This window comes from Pyrus communis, chromosome 15 (assembly GCF_041283825.1).
Source record: "Pyrus communis isolate YQ-2024b chromosome 15, ASM4128382v1, whole genome shotgun sequence".
NCBI lineage: Eukaryota > Viridiplantae > Streptophyta > Magnoliopsida > Rosales > Rosaceae > Pyrus > Pyrus communis.
In genome coordinates, this window is record NC_142579.1 from 37,344,956 (window position 1) to 37,367,371 (window position 22,416).

Consider the following 22,416-nt stretch of genomic DNA (forward strand, 5'->3'; position numbering starts at 1 on the left):
AATTTGTCTATTTTTTGAAAGAATGATCTATGAATGATGAATTGAAATATAGACGATTTGAATAATTAGAAAGAAAATTACGGATTGGGGCCTATAAAATGGGCCAGCGTCAAAATATGTGTCATAAAATGAGTTCCCCTGATTTTGATACTGTATATATAAAGTTATTTTAATGTCTAAGTAGTTCTAAAAGTGAAGTGGAACAGTTAGCAAACGATTACTTAAAATTGAGATTTGGGTTTAATCTGGTTGGGACTCAGTGGGAACACATAGTGTCTTATTACACTATCGCAATCTTTTAACGCCCCCGCATCGACAAAATTTTGTCTTTGCCGTTGGGTTTCATAATATAAACCCATGTACTTTCTCCTACGGATATATTGTTCTTCTCCCTTCCATTGTTCTATTCATTTAAGTCTAGTCAACTGTGTAAGTACAAAATTCCATTATCAAATTCCAAACTGAAAATATTTTAATTTTGAATTATCGGTTGTACTCTCTAGGCAATGCTTTCATAAACTTTAACTCCAAAAACAGAGACATATCTATGTTTTTAAGAGATTGCAATTTGCAAGTCAAACGCAAAATTGTCAGTATTGTGTAGTCTATTTCCTTACTTATGTAGTTTTGTACACATTTTTTAATTATAATTTTGCATTAGCAAAAGCAACTAACTAAATTCTATTAAACCATTTTCCAAATCCAGTACCTTGACACATAAGCACCACTCTCGTTGTTGTTATCAGTGTTTAAAATATCGGTATTGGTAGAAGTATCGATATACAAATTTGTAAAAATATTAATGGATATATCGATATCGATAGCGGTTGCCTTCGATAGAAATTATGAAAATTTAAAATGAAACGTTAGGGAATGTCATATGGCAATTTGTCGATATTTAACCGATGTGTTAGAAATATTGACGAAATGTGTCGGTTTTAGTTGAAATTAAGAGTTTCTCTAATATATGGTGAAATTTAGACTTTACTCATGTCTTTCTTTGATTTTTTCGATATTTTTAGAAAAATATCGACCGTTTAAAAAAAAATTCAAATATTTGTTGTCACTACCATCATGTTGTTGTTTACAACATTAATTTTATGGATGAACAGTAAAAATCAATTACCTGGACAATTATATATCTATGATTGATTAGCAGTAGGAGCAGCAGCCAAGTTCTGTTTTTCATGGACACCAATCCTTTGAAAATCAAATGCCAAGCCCACCGCACTTTCACAATTAAATAAAACTCTAATTTATATATACATATATGTATGTAGTGTGTGTGTATATATATATATATATATATATATATATATATATATATATATATATAAACGAGTCATCCATTCTATAGAATTCTAATTCGGCATGCTTTGTAATTTTCAACTAAAACAACATCTAGCTAACTCCATAATTCAAATGCACTATAATAGAAATTCAAAATATTTCTTTTTCTTCAGCCCAAGAATTTATTAATTTTCACACTTTTGATTTTTAATTACTTTCAAAAACATGTTTTTGCTTGTAGTACATCTACTTTAAATTTCCATGATTACAAATCAACCACAGCTCTTAAAGTATCCCCATGTAATGTGAATGGTATCTTGGATGCAATTCATACTCCACCGCCCCGAGGCCCAAACCAAGTTGGTCCGATCCACAATTTCCAATGCCAATAATTCACATCCCTTAATCATCTAGATTAGTGGCTGAAAGAAAATCCATCTAGATTAGTGACTACTTATCCTAATATGGATCATTATTTTAGGATTATGTAAAAGAATTTGTGCCCTTTAAGGACATCCATTCACACCTCTAATTTCAGATAAACTAAAAGATGTATTTGTTACATGTTCAAACAGTAATCAACTTCATTGTTAATATTTCGATTCGAATTGTGACTGTTTTATAAGAAAATATTTTTATATTTTTTTTAAAATATGCTTAATGGTTTTATTAATATTCATATCATGTCCCCACTTGCGTTATATCTCTTCACCGCTTAGCCTTCCTCACATAAATTCCTGTATGAGAACAATAAGGAATATAAATACACATTTCACCATCAATCTATCCACCCTTCTCTCTCTCTCTCTCTCTCTCCCTCCCTCCTTGTTTTGGATGCTGATTTAGTCCCGTAGTTTGCTCATTCCTCCGCTTAAACCCTCCCATTGAACAACACACAGAAAATTAGGATTAGGAAAAAAAAACGAATTACTTATTCTCACAAATAGATAAGACCCTCTTAATCCGCTCCATAAATCAAGGAATCGCCCTCACAAGCCTAATCTTTCCCTGATAAGAGAGAAAGAGAAAACGCCTTGATCACCACTAACTCTGTATAACCAACCATCAGCTTAATCCCCTCTTAAAACAGTTAAACTTAGACTGATTAAGAGACTCACACAGTTCCAAAACCTACACCTCCTCTCCCAATGTTTTCCTCTCACTTATTTTTTTCCTCTCAAACCAAGCTCCTTCCTTCACTAACAATTCCTCTGCTAGCTTCTTCAATTTTTAATTCACTATTTCTGTTCTTGAATTAAATTAATTTGTTACATATCGTCGCTTAGATGTCCATGGACTACTACAACACAAGAGAATTACAAGGCAAGCAATCCCATGATCCTTATTATTTCATTGACAAAATGAGCAACAAGTCTTCCTTGTCTTCGTCCTCATCCTCGTCAGCATCATCGCCATCACCATCACCGTCGTCTAGACTCGTAGTGTGTGTTCCGGGGCCGGTCATCGTAGGTGCAGGGCCATCAGGGCTTGCAACCGCCGCATGTCTCAAGTTAAAAGGTGTACCGAGTGTGATCCTGGAGAGATCCAATTGCATAGCCTCCTTATGGCAGCTCAAGACCTACGACCGCCTTCGCCTTCACTTGCCGAAGCAATTTTGTGAGCTACCCTTCATGCCTTTCCCCAATGATTTCCCAACTTACCCTACAAAGCAACAATTCATTCAATACCTTGAAGATTATGCTACCAAGTATGACATTAGGCCACAGTTCAATGAGACCGTGGCCAGTGCCCAGTTTGATCCCACGCTCGGGTTTTGGCGTGTGCGGACAACGGGAGTGAAAGGTGGTGATGAGATGGAGTATGTGTGCCGGTGGTTGATTGCCGCCACCGGTGAGAATGCAGAGGCGGTGGTGCCGAAGCTTGAGGGAATGACAGAATTTAAAGGGCCTATAAGGCACACAAGTTTGTACAAGAGTGGTGAAGAGTTTAGAGAGAATAAAGTTTTGGTTGTTGGTTGTGGAAATTCAGGCATGGAGGTGTGCTTGGATCTATGTAATCATAATGCTAGGCCTTCTCTTGTGGTCAGAGATACAGTAAGAACTCTCTCTCTCTCTCTCTCTCTCTAAACAAATGCCATTAAAGTGCTATAAGATTTTTGGTGCCCTTGAGTTTTTGATTTTGTATTTAACAAGTTTTAATTTGTGTTTCTTCGGTTTTTTACTCACTTTTTCACCACTCAATTGTTTGTCCTAATTTCTTTTCTTAAAGAATAAAACTATGAATGATTTTTTTAACACAAATTATGTATTTATATATAATGGAAACACCAGTTTTGAGAAAATTGTACTCTGTGCTATATTTTCTATTTTAGAGCCATTAACTGGTTTTTGTTTTGTCCAAAAAAATAAAATAAAAGCCCCCAAACAATCTCAAACTACTTATCATTTCAAGTTCCAATGGTTTGTTCAAAGTTGAGTAAACATGAATATAAAACCCTATTTTTAGCAAAACAAAATTTCCTTTCATCTTTTACTTTATTGGAACACCAAAGCATGCGTAGCATTGGTCAGAAGCTTCATATGTCTCTCTTGCTTCCAAACCTTTTTTTTCTCAGAATAAAGAAATAGTTGTGCCCTTAATATTATTTCGTCCTTGGCATATGAAGCAATTAACTAGCTAGAGTTAGCTAGGCAAAGTCCTAGCAAACAACATGGAATGGGACTCACACATCACCTCCATGTTAATTGTTTGATTGCTTTTTTTTCCTTTCTTTTTTTTTTTTTTGTGCCTTTTGAGCTTTTTCGAGTGTAATTTTAATTTTATCTTTTTGTGTTTTTATATTTGAATTAATCAGGTACATGTCTTACCAAGAGAGATGCTTGGAAAATCAACGTTTGGGCTGTCCATGTGGTTGCTCAAGTGGCTGCCCATGCGACTTGTGGATCGGTTCTTGCTGGTTGCGTCTCGGCTGCTTCTCGGCAATACCTCTCGACTCGGATTAGACCGACCGAAATTGGGTCCCTTGGAGCTCAAGAACTTGTCTGGAAAGACCCCTGTCTTAGACGTTGGTACACTAGCAAAGATCAAAAGTGGAGACGTTGAGGTACCAAGCTTTTTCATCAAGTCATTTCTCAATCTCACTTTAATCTTCTCTTTTTCTTTTAATTTACTATTTGCCAGCCATTGCTTTTAATTATTTACACAGTATTTTTTCCAATGATGGTACATCTAGATATGCTTTATGATGTAATAGCAGTCCCACGAACAATTAAATTTAGTTTTTCTCTTATCAGACAGTTTAACATATTATGGTGATTTGACGTTACATAGAACCATTTTAAGCGTGTTTAATAATAAATATTTTCCCCGTAACTAGAACAAAATATGTATGGAGCTCTTAGAATCTTGTTTACTATCAAAATGTTATATGTCTAGCTTCTTTTGCTTTTATTATACATATAAATGTCGACACATAGTTCACTTTCCTTATTTTCTGACTTGTTATATTATATGATATTGTAGGTATGTCCAGCCATCAAGAGGTTAAAACCTCACGCTATAGAATTCATTGATGGACGAACGGAGAAATTTGATGCCATTGTCTTAGCAACAGGTTACAGAAGCAATGTGCCCATTTGGCTAAAGGTACCAACTCAATTCCTACTTTAATATTGATTATATTGATTCTTGCATGAATGTGTTATGCACATATAAATTTGACAATATATATGTACAAAGCGTTTGTCTAACAAACGGAAGTCTATAAATAAAATTTTACCCTAATTATTATGTATAGGGAATAAAAGTTTACCCTAATATTTATATATATGTTATTGCAGGAGAGTGATATGTTTTCAAAGGAAGATGGGTTGCCTAGAATGCCATTTCCAAATGGTTGGAAAGGTGAATGTGGGTTATATGCAGTGGGGTTTACCAAACGTGGACTACTTGGTGCCTCAATGGATGCCAAAAGAATTGCTGAAGATATTGAACGGTGTTGGAAAGCTGAGGCAAAGCATTGTACTCCCTTTAAAGCCTCACTTTTCCCACTATCATCATCATCATCACCATCATTATGATGATTTTGATTTGATGAGCTAATAACAATGAGAAGGCAGCTGAGAGAGAGAGAGAGAGAGAGAGAGAGATTTGGGTTGGCCAGGAAAATTTTTACCAAAGGATCGCCTCTTGGACGATTTTTTATGGTTGGCACCATGTGCAAAAAAAGAAAGTAGTGATTGCTGCACACTCCCTCTTAATTTCCGTCTGTGGTTATATTTGCTTTGTTCAGTTCAATGGCTAAAAAAGAAAGGGGCGTGCATGAAGTGAAAATGGTGGGCAGAAATCATTTCCCAAAAGTAAAGTGTGTGCTCTTCCAGTTGAGAAAAAGAAAAATGAAAACCCCTAAGAAAAAGAAAAGGTTGAAAAGGAGAGAATTAGGTCTACGATCCCCTTTACTTTTGAAATTGACAAGAAGCTAGCTGCAGGGGATTGGGAAAGAGGAACTTTGAGAGAGAAAGAAGCATTGTGTGTGGTATCGGTTTTGCAGGGTGGACCTCATCAACTTCTAGCATGTACACTTGTACATTATTATTGATCTCTAATTAGGTATGACTTTTTTTATAGAGGCAGAGAGATCAGTGGGAGAGATTAAAGGGTAGGATTTGGTATTATTTTTCATCAAGTGTATGCAAATGATTGTGGTTTTTTGCCTCTATTTCCAATGGGGTTGGGATGAGAGACAATTGAGAGATTAGTATTGACATTGACGTAGCTAGGGTTGTGTGTGCGGTTATTCTTTCTCTCTATCTAGCTAGGGTTTTTGTATTTCTTCTTTCTGGATTTTTTTTGAGGGGTGTAGTGTCTTCAGACAACTTCAATAGAAAAATTGACTTGATCTGCTGAGAATAATGAAAATCATATGAACTGACTTCAAACTTTTTACCCTACTATTTTCATTTTCCAACTTGACATGGATAAAGATTATACACCAAACCTTTTGCAGATTTTTATTACTGCTGACATGCAAATTTCGCTGTCAAAATGATTTCACTCCCAAGTAGAAGATTGGACCACCACTTTTTCAATCCAGGATACATAAAATATGATCATCAGTACAGAAAGTGATCGAGAACCCACGTTTTAATCATAGCACTTGGATCAAATATTTACATGAAATCATGAAATATTTGCTTCATCAAATATAGTGTGTGTGTGTGTGTGTGTGTGTATAGTGCTAACAATTATTAGTCAACGTGATTAAAATATTTTGATCATGTTTTTCCTAAAGGAGCACTATATATAGCTAGCTAGCTAATCCTCACTTACTAAGCTTTATACTATTATGAGAGTAATTAAAATTTGCTTTATACTAGTAGGCATGCATATGTCATTTTCTCACATTTGAAAGACAAACAAAGAACAACTATCAATCACTCCACATCTTCTCAAATGATCAAAAGCGAACCAAAATCTCATCATACTCCGCATTTAGTGGCTTCTTCTGTTTCGAGGGAATGTGACATTTATAGATAAGATTGTTTTAAGTCGGATTGGTTGTTTAATATTTTAGCCTTTATGTAAATGTTTCCATTCAGATTTAATGAAATTTTCTATCATTTAAAAAAAAAATTAGAGAAAAAAAGGGGAGGTGTTAGTTATACTATGATTGATGAATACAAACAGTAATTAAGCATTACAAACTCAGGTCACTAGAATCCCGGTGAACTTGGGTAAAATTAGAATCGACCAACATAACTGTTAGAGTTGAAGAGTCTAAATCATATCCCAAAATATGTGGCCATATTCATCATATAACGGAGAATATGCTATTATCAATCGTCCTTGTATATGAATAACACATGTCAATAACAGACAATCGTTAATAAATCTGATCCAAAAAACTCGAGATCCCAACAACCAAACTGTTAATAAGCCCTTGACTAAATTCTCTCATGACTGTAACTGAATTCTTTCATCATTATCTAGAAAGATATATTTGATCTATTTTGACTCATGTCAAGGAATCCCAACTAAATTGTCAACATATTTGATCTGTTTTATCCATCCAACTAATTACAGTTACTTAAAGTTACCTATAAAACTTAACTCAAATTGCAGGATGGAGTGGTTCAAAATCCAAATTAATGTCCATGTCTGTCAACAAAGAGCACGTGAGAAAAAGTCACGATTGTGGTTAGAGTAATACTAGATAAACTAAATTTGCAAATTAAATAATGTGTCACAAATAAAAAATAAACACGTTAACCAACAATAAGTAATAATTCAACCATCAACTTCCATATCATTTAGTTTACAAAATATTGTCAACAAATTTAGTATCTCTAGCATTACCTGGTTAGTTATTGTTTATAATGTTCACTTGGTCTAGTAGCTTGTACCCATTTTGTTAAACAAAGTTGTGAATTTTTTTTATTTTTTTATTTTTTTAATACGTGAATTTCAACCATGCCAACACATTCTTGGGGATTAGCTTAAATACTTGTGTGTGTGTGTATATATATATATATTTATTTCATACAATAATCATCTGACCTTAAGATGTAATTCATGTGAATATATGTATTTTACACAATCATCATCAGACAGTCAAGATGGTTATTGTATTAAATGCATATAAGTATTGTAGCCAATAAATTTTTAATTTGGATCTCATTCATAAACTTCAAGGGTAAATATGGTTTTAGATTATCTGTTAACATAAAATAATCGTGTGCTAGTTTCACATATTGCTACTAAACAATACAAAAGTTATGCCTACATGTATAGCCTTACAAATTATCTACCTTGAAAAAGCCAAACTCAAATTCATGGGGTTTTTCTTGTTCCTGTTTGCATGTTTTATTGCGTTGCAATTTGCTTGGGAATAACCTATGGTGGTACGATGTTATGGGAGAATGCATGAGTTGAGTTTGACAATTCATGATGATTACAAGATCAATAGGCATGGAAGGATTTGTTCCGACCGAATTGCCTTGATGAAGCAACCACAAATCGAATCTTAATTATATATGCTCTGCTTCACAACAAGGACACTTCATTCTCCACATCTCATTTATGTCTATGATGATCCTTTAGCTCAGGCCACAAACTATATATGCCCATGTCCACCAACCTAATAAAATGAGCTAGCTTCTTTTGTATCTCAATGCTATATATGATTAATCCATGGATTACAAATAAAACAAAAATAAATCTAGTGCTAATTTATATGAGTTCAGACACAACAACTGCTGTATGAATATTTCAATTAGGGTTAAGAACACTCCCAAATTATCAAAATTGCTTTTATTAATCTTTGGCTAAAATAGACACATTGCAATATGCAATATATACTCATTGAAAACGTATTGATTTATTATAAAACAAGTCCAAATAGATGACACGTACGAATCAAGTTACCCTGTATGAAATTATGAATAATAAGTTAATAACACAAGGTTTTTTTTTTTTTTTCCCCCCTATATTCCTCACTAAACTTTTTTAACTAATTATTGGTCACTCACTCAATCTTTCAGCTTACTTTCACTTCGTCAACTAGCTATTGGTATAATTGTCGTCTTTAGTTTAAGAAGTGAATAGTGTAACATGACTAGTGTTATTAACTTATTATTCTTTGTAAGATTAGTAAAGCGTTCTTCTTTATTCCTCACTTCTCAATGGTAGAAGAAGTCCCAAGTTTAAATCCCCCTAACCTTTATTGATACAAAAAAAAAAACGTTTCTTTCTTCTTTGTAAGAATACATCGTTCTGCTTATTTAATTGTAATGAAATTTGAATTACTGAATACGAAAGATGGAACATAAATGACCTTATAAGAGATAAAAAGAAACAAAGAAAGAAGACTATGACGTTATGGGTACGATTAGAAATTTGGTAAAGAACGAAATAAGGCAATTAGGTTTTAAGAACCATCTTAAAAAGCTAATTACGTACTTAGGCAAATCAACAACACAAATTAAAGCATCTTTAAGCAAATGCACTTGGCTTTAAAACACAAAGTGGTCCTTTGTAAGTTATGTATATCATCCACAAGCTCAATGATAGGGCAATTTAGGACGTACGAAATACACATATATGATTCAATTCACATGGCCACCAATAAGGACCATCAATTAGTGGGCTTAAAAATGCCTTAATTTCTTGTGGTCCAAGAAATTGATTATCCCTAACGGTTTGATTTGTACTGATATGCATGGGATGGACCATTTCCAACCCTAAATTTATAAATGGACTGGCATGCACAAAGTCGGTAGCATGATCAGATGACAGTAAGTCATTAGTCAACGGAAATGTTCACCAATCAGACACTCCCAAATCGACGATATTGGGGCTCACTCTAATCATGATTAGTAGTATTATTCCTCTGGGAATGTCTGTCACCAAAAATAGTAAAAAAATAAACCCAGACAAGAGAAAGATTGCGCCAGTTCAACAAATTCGATAATTTACTTTGAAAAAACGAATTTGAATTGTTGATGTTTCGATATCTTGGTGTGTCCCACTTACTGCCCTATCAACATTGTTCATGTTTGTTCTTAGTGGAAACATTATGAAAATTAATATATATCTTCCACGTATAATGTATGTGTTTGATACGATATATATACACACCACATCATTGTAGTTATATATAGTTGTGAGATTAAGAAGTTTAATTATCATTACGATGCTTGTTGCCATATATAGTCAGATATGGACAAAAACTTTAAAACGGAGCGGATTGAGTCATTTGTGTACATACTTACATGTGGCACTTAATCTCCGTTTGTTATTGAGTTCAAAGCATGTAGGCATGGACAAGGACTTCAGAACGGAGCAAATTGAATCACTTATGTACATGCTTAAAAGTAACACTTAATATCCTTTTTGTTATTGAGTTCAAATCATGTAGATTTTTTATTTTTTGTAGAAAACATAGACAACATTTTTTCACAAGGGACCACTTTTGAGTTGTTAAGCTCAGTCCATACTGTGGTTATAAAAGTTTTATTTTCTTTTCAAATGAACCAAAAAATAAATTTGTAGAAAATTATATGTATTAGATTGAACAACGAAAAATAAATTTGCGGTGAAGGTGGATCGAACACCTGACCTTCAGATCTTCAGTCTGACGCTCTCCCAACTGAGCTATCCCCGCAGATGCTAAGTTCTTACAATTTTGTATACTTAACATAAACAGTCGACAGACTAACGGGCTCATTTGAATGGCAAGCCTGTGATTATTATTGGGCCTCCATTTCCAGTCCATTTGAGGCCCAACATTCGAAATGAAACCCTAATCTAGTCGATGACGACAACTATATAAGTCACTGAATCTTCGTCCGCGAGAAATTTCCCTCAACTCCTCTGAAATCTAAGGTTTCTCTCTGCACCCAACGAAATGGTACTCTCTCTCGATCTCTCATTCTCTGGTTTTCTAGCTTCGATAGCAATTTAACTTAGATATAAGATTCAAATGGTTTGAATTTGGGAATATGAATTAGGGCAAAGGAACAGGAAGTTTTGGAAAGAGGAGGAACAAGACGCACACACTCTGTGTGCGGTGCGGCCGCCGCAGTTTTCACCTTCAGAAGAGCCGCTGCTCCGCCTGCGCCTACCCTGCTGCCCGCCTCAGGAAATGTAACGACTTCTCTTTTCCTTGTACTGTTTTTTTTTTTTTTTTTTTCTGAATAAATTATGTAATTTTGGGATTTTGATGAACTGTGTGGGTTTGGTTTCAGACAACTGGAGTGAGAAGGCGCTGCGCCGAAAGACGACGGGAACCGGGCGGATGAGGTACCTGAGGAATGTGCCGAGGAGGTTCAAGAGCGGCTTCCTGGAAGGTACTCAGGCTGCTCCGAGGAGAAAGGGTGCTGCTGCTGCTTCCTCATAAGTTTTCAAAGCCCATTGAACTCAAACTCTGTTTTGTTTTCGATTTGGTTTTTGTTTTGTTTGTCTTGATAGTTTTGAATTTTCACTTGAACAAGTTTTGGATCATTGTTTAACGGATGTTAGTTGCTTATTGTGTTATTAGAGGAGTTGGTTATGGTTTAGACTCTCTCCACTTGCAGCTGCATTTTGATATAAATGAAAATTACTCTCAATTACAAATTATGTTTGCCCTTTATTTTGCTTGTCGGGTTGATCAGCGAGTTTTCTAGCATCTCTTTAGCTTCATCGTATCTTCTTAGGATCGAAGTTGCTTCTATTTTGATGATGAATCGGAATTACTAGACTGCACTCATAACTTGGATGGTAATGTGCTTGTAGGTTAGCGATTATGACCACTTTGCATCTGAAGTTAGGTTCATGCTTTCACCCGAGGGCTTGGCTTAAAACTCATACACCTGATGTCTTGAGTTCGAACTCATGCACCCTAGCTCTTGAGTTCCAAGTCTTGCACCCGAGGTTTTGGGTTCCAACCCCTGCACCTGAGGTTTTGGGTTCAAGCTCTTGCACCCAAGGTCTTGGGTTCAAGCTCTTGCACCCAAGGTCTTGGGTTCAAACTCGGACCAAAAAATAAAATTTACAATCCTAAACAACTTGGCACAGGAAGAACAAAAGAGCACAAAGTTGAAATGTAAAGATTATGATTCCCTGAACTTTAAATAAAGATTTAAACAGATTTACACTAGATTAAAACAGTAACACGAAGGACAAAATTGAGCTATTAGCTTTTTGCCACATTAAGCTCATTGGCTGCCAAGTTTAACATCATATTCAGATGCAGATTACAGAGCCCTTGGGGATAAAATACTTAGCGTGACGTTGGGAATTCATCTCAGCTTCTTGTACTTGGATGTATCTTGAATAATTTAGACAGCATACCTACTTGAGATTGGGAAGACGCGATCAGGTTTTTGGTTTTCCTAGTGCTTCAGCCAGTAGTTCCGCAGCTGAGCCATATGCAGTAACATCTCATCACGACCCTGATTGGTCAGGCTGCTCGTCATAATCCACGGCGGCACTGTCTCGAAGAAGCCGCTTATTAACTCCTGAAAATCCTGCACATTCTCTTCAGCTTTCTTCCCTCCATGCCTCTTCTTTTTCCGCTTGTCACATTTGGTGAATATCAAAGTCATAGGAATCTGAATGGGCACATAGTTAGTTACCTCTGCGCATCATTCACTTTCAAAACTTTTATTCGTTACAAAGGGAAGCATGTTCAAGAAAGTTTCCATTTTGTTTTCCGCTAATTATGTTTAGAACACAAACTCGAAAGTAAGCAACCGTGGGTGGTTCATCATTCAGAGGAGAAAATAAACAAGTGTAACCGCTAATAAAGTGTGTGTCAAAACCTCTAGTACCCATAAATTCCCCCGGAAAGCTAACATTATTCGATTTGAGACATTATGTTCACCATATCTGCCAATCCTCTTGGCATAAATGCAACGAAAGGGTATTACCTGATTCTGGCCCAGCCAACTAGCGTATTCCAGATCAATTTTTTTGGCAGGAATGCTGGCATCAATGAGAAGGAAAACCGAAACTAATGTCGACCTATTCAGGAAGTAGTCTTTAGTAAACTTCACCCAATCGGTTCTAAGTTCCTGTGGTGCAGCGGCGTACCTGTCAGGTTACACAACGCACAGAGGTAATATAAGACTATCAGTTTAAAACTTGCATAACGAGGGAGAAATCAGCAGTCTCTTGTTCATATTTAGCAGGACTCGGAATCCTAGCATAATGCAAACTGTAAAGAAACTAAAGCCAATAAGCAATGCGCTCCCTCTAAGCTCTTGGAAACTTGAACTTTTCATCACGGCAACCATTCAAAATTTCAGATTAGTATCTTCACACCTTCTATATGAACAAAAAAACCGTAGAAATCAAATATACATATCTTTCAACCATACCCGTAGCCGGGCAAATCCACCAGGAACCAGCTATCATTGATCCGAAAATGATTGATACATTGTGTTTTCCCTGCAGGAAAAAAAATGAACGAGTTCGAATTAAGATGCCAGAATGCATGGTCAGTCTACAGACCAAAATGCCACAATGTCATTCATCAGGGTGCCTCAAACTCTACATGCTAAAACAAAGCTACAAATTATCCTTTAAAATGTTGAATTTATGGAAAAACCTTCATCAAACCACCAAATCAATACTAACTTTTGTTGAGTTTCTTCCCCAATAGCCAATAAGCAAGTCTGACAATACCAAGCAATGAAAGTTGGCTGATGGAATTTACAGTACCAATTACTGACCAGGTTTCTTGGACGTCAAAGCGAGCCGCTTCCGCCGCACAAGCGAGTTGAGCAGCGAGGACTTGCCGACATTGGACCGACCCACGAGAGCAAACTCCGGGAGACCATCAGAGGGGCAATCCTCAGTCCTCACACTGCTCTTCACGAACTCGGCCTGGTCCACCTGAGCGTTCCTGGCGTACTTGCTGAGCAGAATATTGGACCCTTTCAAGATTCGGGTGCTCAGAGCACCGGTGTTGGTATACGAGACCTCAGTTTCCGGTGGCACGAAGAGCTTCTCGAGCGGAATTTCGATGTGGGTTTCGAATTCCTTGGGGGTTTCCATTTGGGGTTCCGGGATTTGGGAAATGGGTATGGGTTCGGAGGCTGAGAGGGTGGATTTGGGGGCGGAGAAGAGGGCGGAGGTGAGGACTGGGGGGAGAGTTGTGGCGGTGGCGAAGGTTGGGGTTTTGGGTTTTGCGAAGAGGGAGAAATGGGTGTAGAGAGATATATGGGTTCTTGGAAGGTGAAGCAGAACCATATCTGTAGATTTTTTGTATATTGATTTTTTGTCTATGATTTGGGAGCAGCTGCCGAGCTCTGCTGCGTTCTGGTGGGGTTTTTTGGTGGTGGGAAGCGATGAGGGAAAAATCTTCGGGGCGTGGGGGACTGACGAGAAATGGTGCGTTTTAGGTGATTTCTGGGTTTTCCGGGCCAATGCCCATTGAAACTATTATTTTGTACTTTTGTTGATTGCTTTCTGGACCTCGAGCGGTCGAGCCCATTGTTATTGTGGAGCACCAAAGAGGGGAGAATTTAGAGCAAATCCACCTCTAAAAAATATGCTGACATTCAGTCTATTTAATCTACTTAATAAATAGTGATAGATTTCATAAACAGTAAATTGGCCAAATGCTTTTTCATCTCTACAAAATGCGCTGGCACCCAGCCTATTTAAAATATTATCAATTTTTTTATAAATAATAAATAATAAATTTAGTTTTAATTTCAGATAGGATTTTTAATCAATCTTGTCACGTCACGTGTCATTATCCAAAAGTACTATTATCCGAAAATATTGAAATGTGGTGTAAGGTGGAAGATGATGGTTGGTATTTATAGGAAAAATAATATTTGTTTTAAGTTTTCTTGTATTTTTATTAATTTTTATTAAGTAAATTAATGTGGGTCGTTGGATTTGCAAAAGATTTAAATCTAACAGCCCAGAACACACCACATCATTTAGCTGTTAGGTTCGAATTTCAAATTTTTTGACCGTTGGATTTCCAATGGTCCAGAAAACTAGCCGTTGGAAATCCAACGGCCCATAACGAGCCACGTGGCCACTCAAGGATCCAAATTGGTGCGCTGAAACGGCGGGCCCAACTGCCTGTTGTTTGTCGGGAACGCGCCCCTACGTGCGCATGTTTCCCACGCGCCTGATGCAAAAAAAATATAAATATGCTATGATGTCACGCTAACGTAAGTATGACGTCACATAGACCAGCTGATTGCTCAGCACATTTTGGCCCGGCCTACGGCCTGGCTGGGGCTGAAGGCCAGCCTATTAGGCTGGGGTGGAGTGTTTTTGGGGAGTAGACGGTCCATTTTTCACACTTTGAGCCGGTCTACCCCTTTGGGGTGGACTTGCTCTTACAGACAAGAGACAACCAACCCGGTCCAGCCACGTCAACATCATCGACTAGTTTCTCTCTCCAAAATGGAAGGCTTGGATGCTTCTCTTTAAAGTTTTTCAACTTGGTTTCTGAGATTCAGTGGCCAATTTTTCGACCTCGGTTAGATCTCCGAGTTCACTTCCGATTGATCATGGCTCCTCCGGGGCAGTCTCAGCGATCTTCCTCGCCGTCTCAGCCTGCCGGGTAAGTTCAGATTCTCCCTCTCTCTCTTAGTTCCCGAGAAAATTTTGTGATAGACAATTGGCAAACAATATAAGAAATTTCGATTAGTTTTGGGTGCAATTCGAACCATGCATGTTGTTCCGATTCAGAGATCACTCCATCTCGTTTCCTGCATGCATTGATTTTCCGCATGTGAATTATCAGTCTTTTTAGTAATTCAGTTAATGAGGAAAGAGTTTTCTAATCGGATAAGAAACGGAGCCCAGGTGAATTTAAATTCAAGTTCTTGTTGTTCGACATAAGTTGGCAGATTTAATTTGAACTTAGATGGCAGATCTTACCCCAATTGTTTCAGCATTTGCTCAGAATCATTTGTATCACGGTTTACTCTCTCATTAACAATTCAATTACTTTGAATCGGTACTCAAAACTTACTTTCCGAGCAGAAAAGGCGAAGTTGCCGATGTGAAAACGCAGCTCCGGAATCTTGCCGGCAGCCGAGCTCCGGGAGTTGATGATTCAAAGCGAGAGCTTTTCAAGAAGGTTATCTCTTACATGACAATTGGCATTGATGTCTCGTCTGTTTTTGGGGAGATGGTGATGTGCTCAGCCACATCGGATATAGTTTTGAAGAAAATGTGTTACCTTTATGTCGGGAATTATGCAAAGGTCAATCCGGACCTTGCACTTTTGACGATAAATTTTCTTCAAAGAGATTGCAAGGATGAGGACCCAATGATCCGAGGGCTTGCATTGAGGAGCTTGTGTTCGCTACGAGTGACAAACCTTGTAGAGTATTTGGTGGGGCCTTTAGGTGCAGGGTTGAAGGACAATAATAGTTATGTGAGGATGATAGCAGTTATGGGGGTTCTGAAGTTGTATCATATATCGGCCTCAACTTGTGTTGATGCAGATTTTCCAACAACGCTTAAGCATTTGTTGCTTAATGACCGAGATACTCAGGTAAGGCAATTTCAGTTATCTCACAATGCCTTGCTTAAGGATGCTTTGACAATTTTAACTATTGATTTTGAAACTATTATGCTGAGGCGTCCCTTTTACCAGTTATACTCTTTGCTTGGTCAACTATAAAGTAACTTGACACCAGTCTCCTTGTTTTCTGCTTTTTATATATTAAGATTTGCTGATTTTGATATTTTCTTAAAAATGTATTTTCGCTCTTTATTGTTAAAAGGATAAATCATCGGCTGAAGAACAAAGTTCAATGCTATAGATATGATAGTCAAATAATCACTTATCTGATTTATACTTTTCCACCATGTTATATTGAACTTTACAGATGATTCAGGAAGTTTCGACCATTTTTTTTAGTTAGGAGATTCTCATATTCTTATATTGTCAGGTGGTTGCAAATTGTTTGTCTGCCCTACAAGAGATTTGGAGCTTAGGAGGCAGCGCATCTGAAGAAGTATCCAGGGAGAGAGAAATTTTGCTTAGCAAGCCAGTCATATACTATCTTTTGAACCGGTAGTTTATCTCTCTCCCTCTCTTTCCTCTTTTCCATATGGGTTCTGCATCATGTTGGTATAGTGAATATAATATATCCAATGATGAATCGTCCACATAGCACATAAGTAGAGAGCCAAGTAATATGACAACTTTCTCACCTGGGAACAATTTTTAATTGTTCAAAATGATTCAATATCAGCAATTCCATTTAATTTAACTAATGACGAAAAAACAGCAGTTGAGTTTGGCACATGTTCTCTTTTGCAGGATTAGGGAATTTAGTGAATGGGCCCAATGTCTGGTACTTGAGTTGGTAGCTAAATATGTACCCGCAGATCCCAATGAGATATTTGATGTCATGAATCTGCTCGAGGATAGACTTCAGCATGCAAATGGTGCTGTTGTCTTAGCAACCACTAAAGTATTTCTTCAGTTGACTCTGTCGATGACTGATGTACATCAGCAGGTAAACATAAAGAAATTCAATTCCATTTAAACCTATATTTTTGCAACTCAAAAATTAGGAAGAAATATAGCTGTTTTAATGTTACAAAAGGTAACCTCTTGTAGTTGCATAATCGTATAGGGGCTACTATATATATAGCAGTATAGAAGAACTTTTGGCTGCTAGTCATCCCTTTTATATTAATTGGTTGGAAAATACTCCATATAGTTTACAGAGTGATCTAGTTTGGAAAAGAAATAACATTTTAGGATCTGATGGTTGTGACTTTTATGCCGATGTTCCATGTTGCACCATTGTGTGCTATTCTTGCTATTTTATGCGAATAACTTCTCTAGTTAAAGCTTATTTTGCCTCTTTTTATTTGTTAGGTATATGAACGCATTAAAGCTCCTCTCCTGACCTTAGTGAGTTCAGGAAGTCCAGAGCAATCTTATGCAGTTCTAAGTCATCTGCATCTTTTGGTGATGCGTGCACCTTTCATATTTTCTTCAGACTATAAACACTTTTATTGCCAGTACAATGAGCCATCTTATGTTAAAAGGTTGAAGCTTGAGATGTTGACTGCAGTGGCAAATGAGAGTAACACTTATGAAATTGGTAAGAAAACACCACCTGAAATTCATTACAGATTCTTGAGCAATAATGTGCATGTGTGTGTATTATTGTGTTCTTTAAGGTGACCTTTTCTTTGGTCAGTGGTCGTGGGTGCTGTTTTTCTTGTCAGCAGTATGACTGATGCATGAGCTTGATTCCATTTCAGTGACGGAATTATGTGAATATGCTGCAAATGTTGATATTCCCATTGCAAGAGAGTCAATCCGTGCAGTTGGGAAAATAGCTCTACAACAGTATGATGTGAATGCAATTGTGGATCGACTTCTTCAATTTCTGGAGATGGAAAAGGACTATGTAACTGCTGAGGCTCTGGTAAATAATCATGTTTGATTCTGTTAGATACTTATAATGGTAACTCTAAGCATACCAGCTTACTGTGGTTCCTTCCTGCGAATGATATGTTAAATGGCTATAGGTCAGTTAAAAACAAATGAGGGTAAACAGAAAATAAAAGCAAAATAACGATCATGTTACTTTTATATACTCGATAGCTAGCCAGGTTGACTCAAGTTTGGAGTTTTTTTATGCAGGTTCTTGTAAAAGATCTGCTGAGGAAATATCCACAATGGAGTCAGGATTGTATTGCGGTTGTTGGGAACATTAGCAGCAAAAATGTTCAAGAACCCAAGGCCAAGGCAGCTCTTATATGGATGCTGGGGGAGTATTCTCAGGAAATGCATGATGCACCTTATATTTTAGAGGGTTTGATTGAAAATTGGGAAGATGAGCATTCCGCTGAGGTAAGTTATTAAGTTGCATTTTCTGTTCTATCTTAATGAGCCCTGGTTTATTTGTCAATGTTTTCACATCATGTAGTAAACAGAAAGATATGAAATTATTATTTCTTTTAGGTGAAGTGTATATTACTTAGTTTTGATGAGGATCCATTTTCTGGTTGGCCTCTTGAAATAACTTGGAGAATGTAGTTTTTTATTTGTGAAAAGAATAAAGTACTGTGTTGCAGACTTGCAGTCTCAATTTGATCGGCCAATGTGATTTCAATTTTAGTGCTTGGAAATTAATGACAAACCAGGGGTCTAGTATTTGTGTGTGTACTTAGTGTGGGGATTGTGTAGGGTCTTTGTGGTCATTATATTCTAGCATTTTACAGCTACAGATATACTTTTGAACCTCTAATGGTACAAATTCATGAATTAAAACTACGGTTGTGTTATTAATTACTTATATACTATTGAGTGATGGGACGATTCCATTACACAGGTTCGCTTACATCTACTAACAGCAGTAATGAAGTGTTTTTTTAAGAGGCCACCTGAGACTCAGAAATCCCTGGGAGCTGCACTGGCTGCAGGTCTTGCTGATTTTCATCAGGTGCATGTTGTTGTGTTTGATGTTGTTATATATGATTACCTTTAAAATGTTCTATGCGTGCATTAATTTCTGTTGGTGAGAATTTTGTCATATTTTCATTGGAATGTTCAGTAAACTTTCAGTTGGTTGCAGGATGTTCATGATAGAGCCTTATTCTACTACAGGCTTTTGCAATATAAAATAAGTGTAGCAGAACAAGTGGTGAACCCTCCAAAGCAAGCTGTTTCTGTCTTTGCTGATACCCAGAGCAGTGAAATCAAAGATCGGATTTTCGACGAATTTAACAGTTTATCCGTGGTATATCAGAAGGTAATAATAATTCTCCTCCCTTGTAAATGATTTCAGATTAAAAGAAAACAACACTCCCAATCCCTTTCCTGGGTGTCTGGGTAGACAAACACAAGGCACACACAATGGATATGTGAATATAAGTGTAAACCATACATTACTTGTCTTAATCGATTGCGGTATTTTCGCTTGTTTACAATATACTGAGAGCTTTGTTGAAGGGAGGCCTGACAATTGACAAAGACTGATATTTTGAAATGCTTGCAGCGTTCGTACATGTTTACTTATAAGGAACACAGAGGCCCATTTGAGTTTTCAGATGAAATTGGAAATGTATCTATTGGGACAGAATCTGCGGATACTGTTGATCCAAACAGAGTCGAAGCAAATGATAAGGATCTGCTTTTAAGTACCTCAGAGAAGGAGGAAACAAGAGGTCTCAATAACAGTTCTTCTGCATATAGTGCTCCTTCATATGATGCTTCATCTGTGTCTGTTCCCACTTCTCAACTGTCGGGGTTGGTAATTTCAAACCCTAGTGTGTCGGGAAATGCTCCGCAGTCTAGCTTTGCAATTGATGATCTGCTTGGCTTGGGACTAGCTGTTGCACCTGCGCCTGCACCTTCACCTCCTCCGTTGAAGCTTAATCCGAAAGCTGTTTTGGATCCAACCTCTTTCCAGCAGAAGTGGCGCCAATTGCCAATATCTTTATCACAGGTATACCTTGAAATATATATTTTTCTGCATAATGTTTATACTGTTTATATTTTGGTCGGTTTTTTTATGTATATCTTTCTTACAAATTGCTTCTAATTTCAAGCAGGAGTATTCTATGAACCCTCAAGGAGTTGCAGCATTGACAACGCCTCAAGCACTCCTACGGCATATGCAAGGCCAAGCCATCCACTGCATTGCATCCGGCGGCCAATCCCCCAACTTCAAGTTTTTCTTCTTCGCACAGAAGGCAGAAGAATCTTCAACATTTTTGGTAGAGTGTGTAGTCAACACATCATCCGCCAAAGCTCAAATAAAGATTAAAGCCGATGACCAAAGTGCAACTCGGCCCTTTTCATCCGTGTTCCAGTCTGCCCTGTCCAAATTCGGCATGCCATGATCATTTAAGTTGACATCAGCAGAAAATAGAGTGAGTCCCTTCGATTAGTTTCCTCCGGAGACGACGGGAAGGCTGCGAAAGTGTGATTTTGTAGCTGTAGATCAATCTCCATGAGATTCCATGGGGGTTGAGTTAGTTTTTCTTTTCATAATGTTTTTTTTTTTCTTTTGTTGTAAAACCGGAACTGATTGTTTGTCGTGTGTAAACTCCACCCCCCAGAAAAAAAATTTCTGGTGAAGTTTTGAGTGAACCAAGACGTGTAAAATTCGTGTATGTGATACATTTTTTATTTTTTAACATACAGTACTATTTACACTAAGGGAAAGCCCAGGAGAGGATGATTTAAGTTTTACAATGGGCTAGAAATAACCTAAAATCTCTCACTTACAAGTGAAAATAAGTACTAATAATGTATGTGATACATTTTTGAATTGCAAAATTATTTCGGTGTAATTCATGTCAAAACACTCGAAAATAAAGATATAAATATAAATCTGAAAGTATTTGAATCTAAATAAAGTAAGGTAAGAAGAAAAAAAATCAATGGAAAAAGAAAAAAAGAAGAAAAAGATAGAAAATGATACAATCGGTACTTCACTACCGTTTGTATTTCACGAATCGCTAGCATCATACCGATCTCCCTTTTCAATTTTTTTATTTTTTATTTTTTGTTTTTGTTAATTTTTCTTTTATTTCTCGTATGTTAACAACAAAATATCAATATTCATGTTTTTCAAAATATATTTTTCCGTGCAAAATCTATAATTCAGTTATAGACTTTTTGAAGAGAGTATTAGATGCCAGATTGAAGATTAACGAAGAGACGGCAGAGATGGTTGTAGGATTGTTCATTCAACTTAAGATGGTGGAGAAAGTGGAGGAGCTGCTTCTAATTCTTACGGTTGAATGTCATGTTGGAAGTTTTATTGCCGGTCCACTGTGAAATTATACGGTTGAATGCCATGTTGGACAGATTGGATGATGTCTTTGGAACGTGTTAAGGGTTCTTATGAACTTATAAAATCAACTTATGATCTGTTGGTCGTCGGCTATCGAAGAGCAGGGTTATCCGATAGATTGAATGACATGAAATTCGCGGGAGGATTTTCGTAGCATCCATTTCCACGGTTTATAAGACGAGCGGAAATGTAGGCAAGGAGAGTTTGAACACAACGTTCACCATGATATCTTGAGAAAATATTTTAGCGTCAGTGTTTACATACTCTAGTTTATTCGAAGTATCCCAATAGTGTAACACTGTCGACTTGATTAAATTTGATCTCGGATCAAAGACAAGAAGTAATCCAAGAAGAAAGACAGCATTTAACTCTTGTAACCCAAATATTGGGCACCAAGCAAAGCTTTTGTTGTCATCTGCCCTAATTTTACACCTTCCTTCGTATTTTCTTACTTTTTAAATGGAGCATCTCCAGGTAGAACAGTACCAACAAGAAAAGTCAGTCAACCTGTATGTGAGTTTTTGTGGGCCCCCTAGTACTAGCCCTGTAAGCAAATTTGTTCAGTCTGAATTTGAGACTTTGGGAAGTCGAAGAGAGCAAAAGCAGAAACCCAAAATGGGTGAGTGATGTGTGCCTAATCACTTTTATGATTGAAGTTCATAGACTTAATTATCTGCTATGGGCATCTATATCAAAAGAGAAACTTCGACATGACTGTTTTACTAGGTCAACTTTCACATAAATTGATCTTTCAGAGGTTTGGTGGGACGAAATCTGAGTGGGACAGTTAGTCTCATCTTTTGCTCTCTCTCACAAACATGCTCAAATTCCCATTATGTTCGATTAATTTGGCTCCATTTATGTTAACATG

At 37.0% G+C, this 22,416-nt stretch overlaps 4 protein-coding genes and 1 non-coding gene across 5 annotated transcripts; 3 read left to right on the plus strand and 2 right to left on the minus strand.

Annotated features, from left to right (window-relative positions):
• The first annotated feature begins 2,021 nt into the window (after window positions 1-2,021).
• Window positions 2,022-6,162, plus strand: LOC137744819 (indole-3-pyruvate monooxygenase YUCCA6). The gene is made up of 4 exons (XM_068484627.2): window positions 2,022-3,344; window positions 4,106-4,354; window positions 4,774-4,896; window positions 5,091-6,162. The coding sequence occupies exons 1-4, from the start codon at window positions 2,577-2,579 to the stop codon at window positions 5,328-5,330; spliced, it is 1,380 nt and encodes a 459-aa protein (XP_068340728.2). The 5' UTR covers window positions 2,022-2,576; the 3' UTR covers window positions 5,331-6,162.
• Window positions 6,163-10,338: 4,176 nt separating this feature from the next.
• On the minus strand, window positions 10,339-10,411 carry TRNAF-GAA (transfer RNA phenylalanine (anticodon GAA)). The gene has a single exon. It is a non-coding gene; the product is annotated as a tRNA-Phe (tRNA).
• Window positions 10,412-10,518: 107 nt separating this feature from the next.
• Window positions 10,519-11,364, plus strand: LOC137747354 (large ribosomal subunit protein eL37z). The gene is made up of 3 exons (XM_068487454.2): window positions 10,519-10,657; window positions 10,758-10,893; window positions 10,995-11,364. The coding sequence occupies exons 1-3, from the start codon at window positions 10,655-10,657 to the stop codon at window positions 11,144-11,146; spliced, it is 291 nt and encodes a 96-aa protein (XP_068343555.1). The 5' UTR covers window positions 10,519-10,654; the 3' UTR covers window positions 11,147-11,364.
• Window positions 11,365-11,826: 462 nt separating this feature from the next.
• On the minus strand, window positions 11,827-14,284 carry LOC137747343 (GTP-binding protein At2g22870). Its single transcript, XM_068487442.2, has 4 exons — window positions 13,464-14,284; window positions 13,110-13,179; window positions 12,660-12,822; window positions 11,827-12,341 (listed from the first exon to the last, which is right to left on the minus strand). The coding sequence occupies exons 1-4, from the start codon at window positions 13,981-13,983 to the stop codon at window positions 12,123-12,125; spliced, it is 972 nt and encodes a 323-aa protein (XP_068343543.2). The 5' UTR covers window positions 13,984-14,284; the 3' UTR covers window positions 11,827-12,122.
• Window positions 14,285-15,030: 746 nt separating this feature from the next.
• On the plus strand, window positions 15,031-20,905 carry LOC137739073 (beta-adaptin-like protein A). Its single transcript, XM_068478559.2, has 11 exons — window positions 15,031-15,322; window positions 15,748-16,264; window positions 16,665-16,789; window positions 17,039-17,237; window positions 17,606-17,834; window positions 17,998-18,164; window positions 18,383-18,592; window positions 19,074-19,184; window positions 19,317-19,493; window positions 19,740-20,189; window positions 20,296-20,905. Exons 1-11 carry the CDS (start codon window positions 15,270-15,272, stop codon window positions 20,584-20,586), a joined length of 2,529 nt encoding a protein of 842 aa, XP_068334660.2. The 5' UTR covers window positions 15,031-15,269; the 3' UTR covers window positions 20,587-20,905.
• The last annotated feature ends 1,511 nt before the right edge of the window (window positions 20,906-22,416 follow it).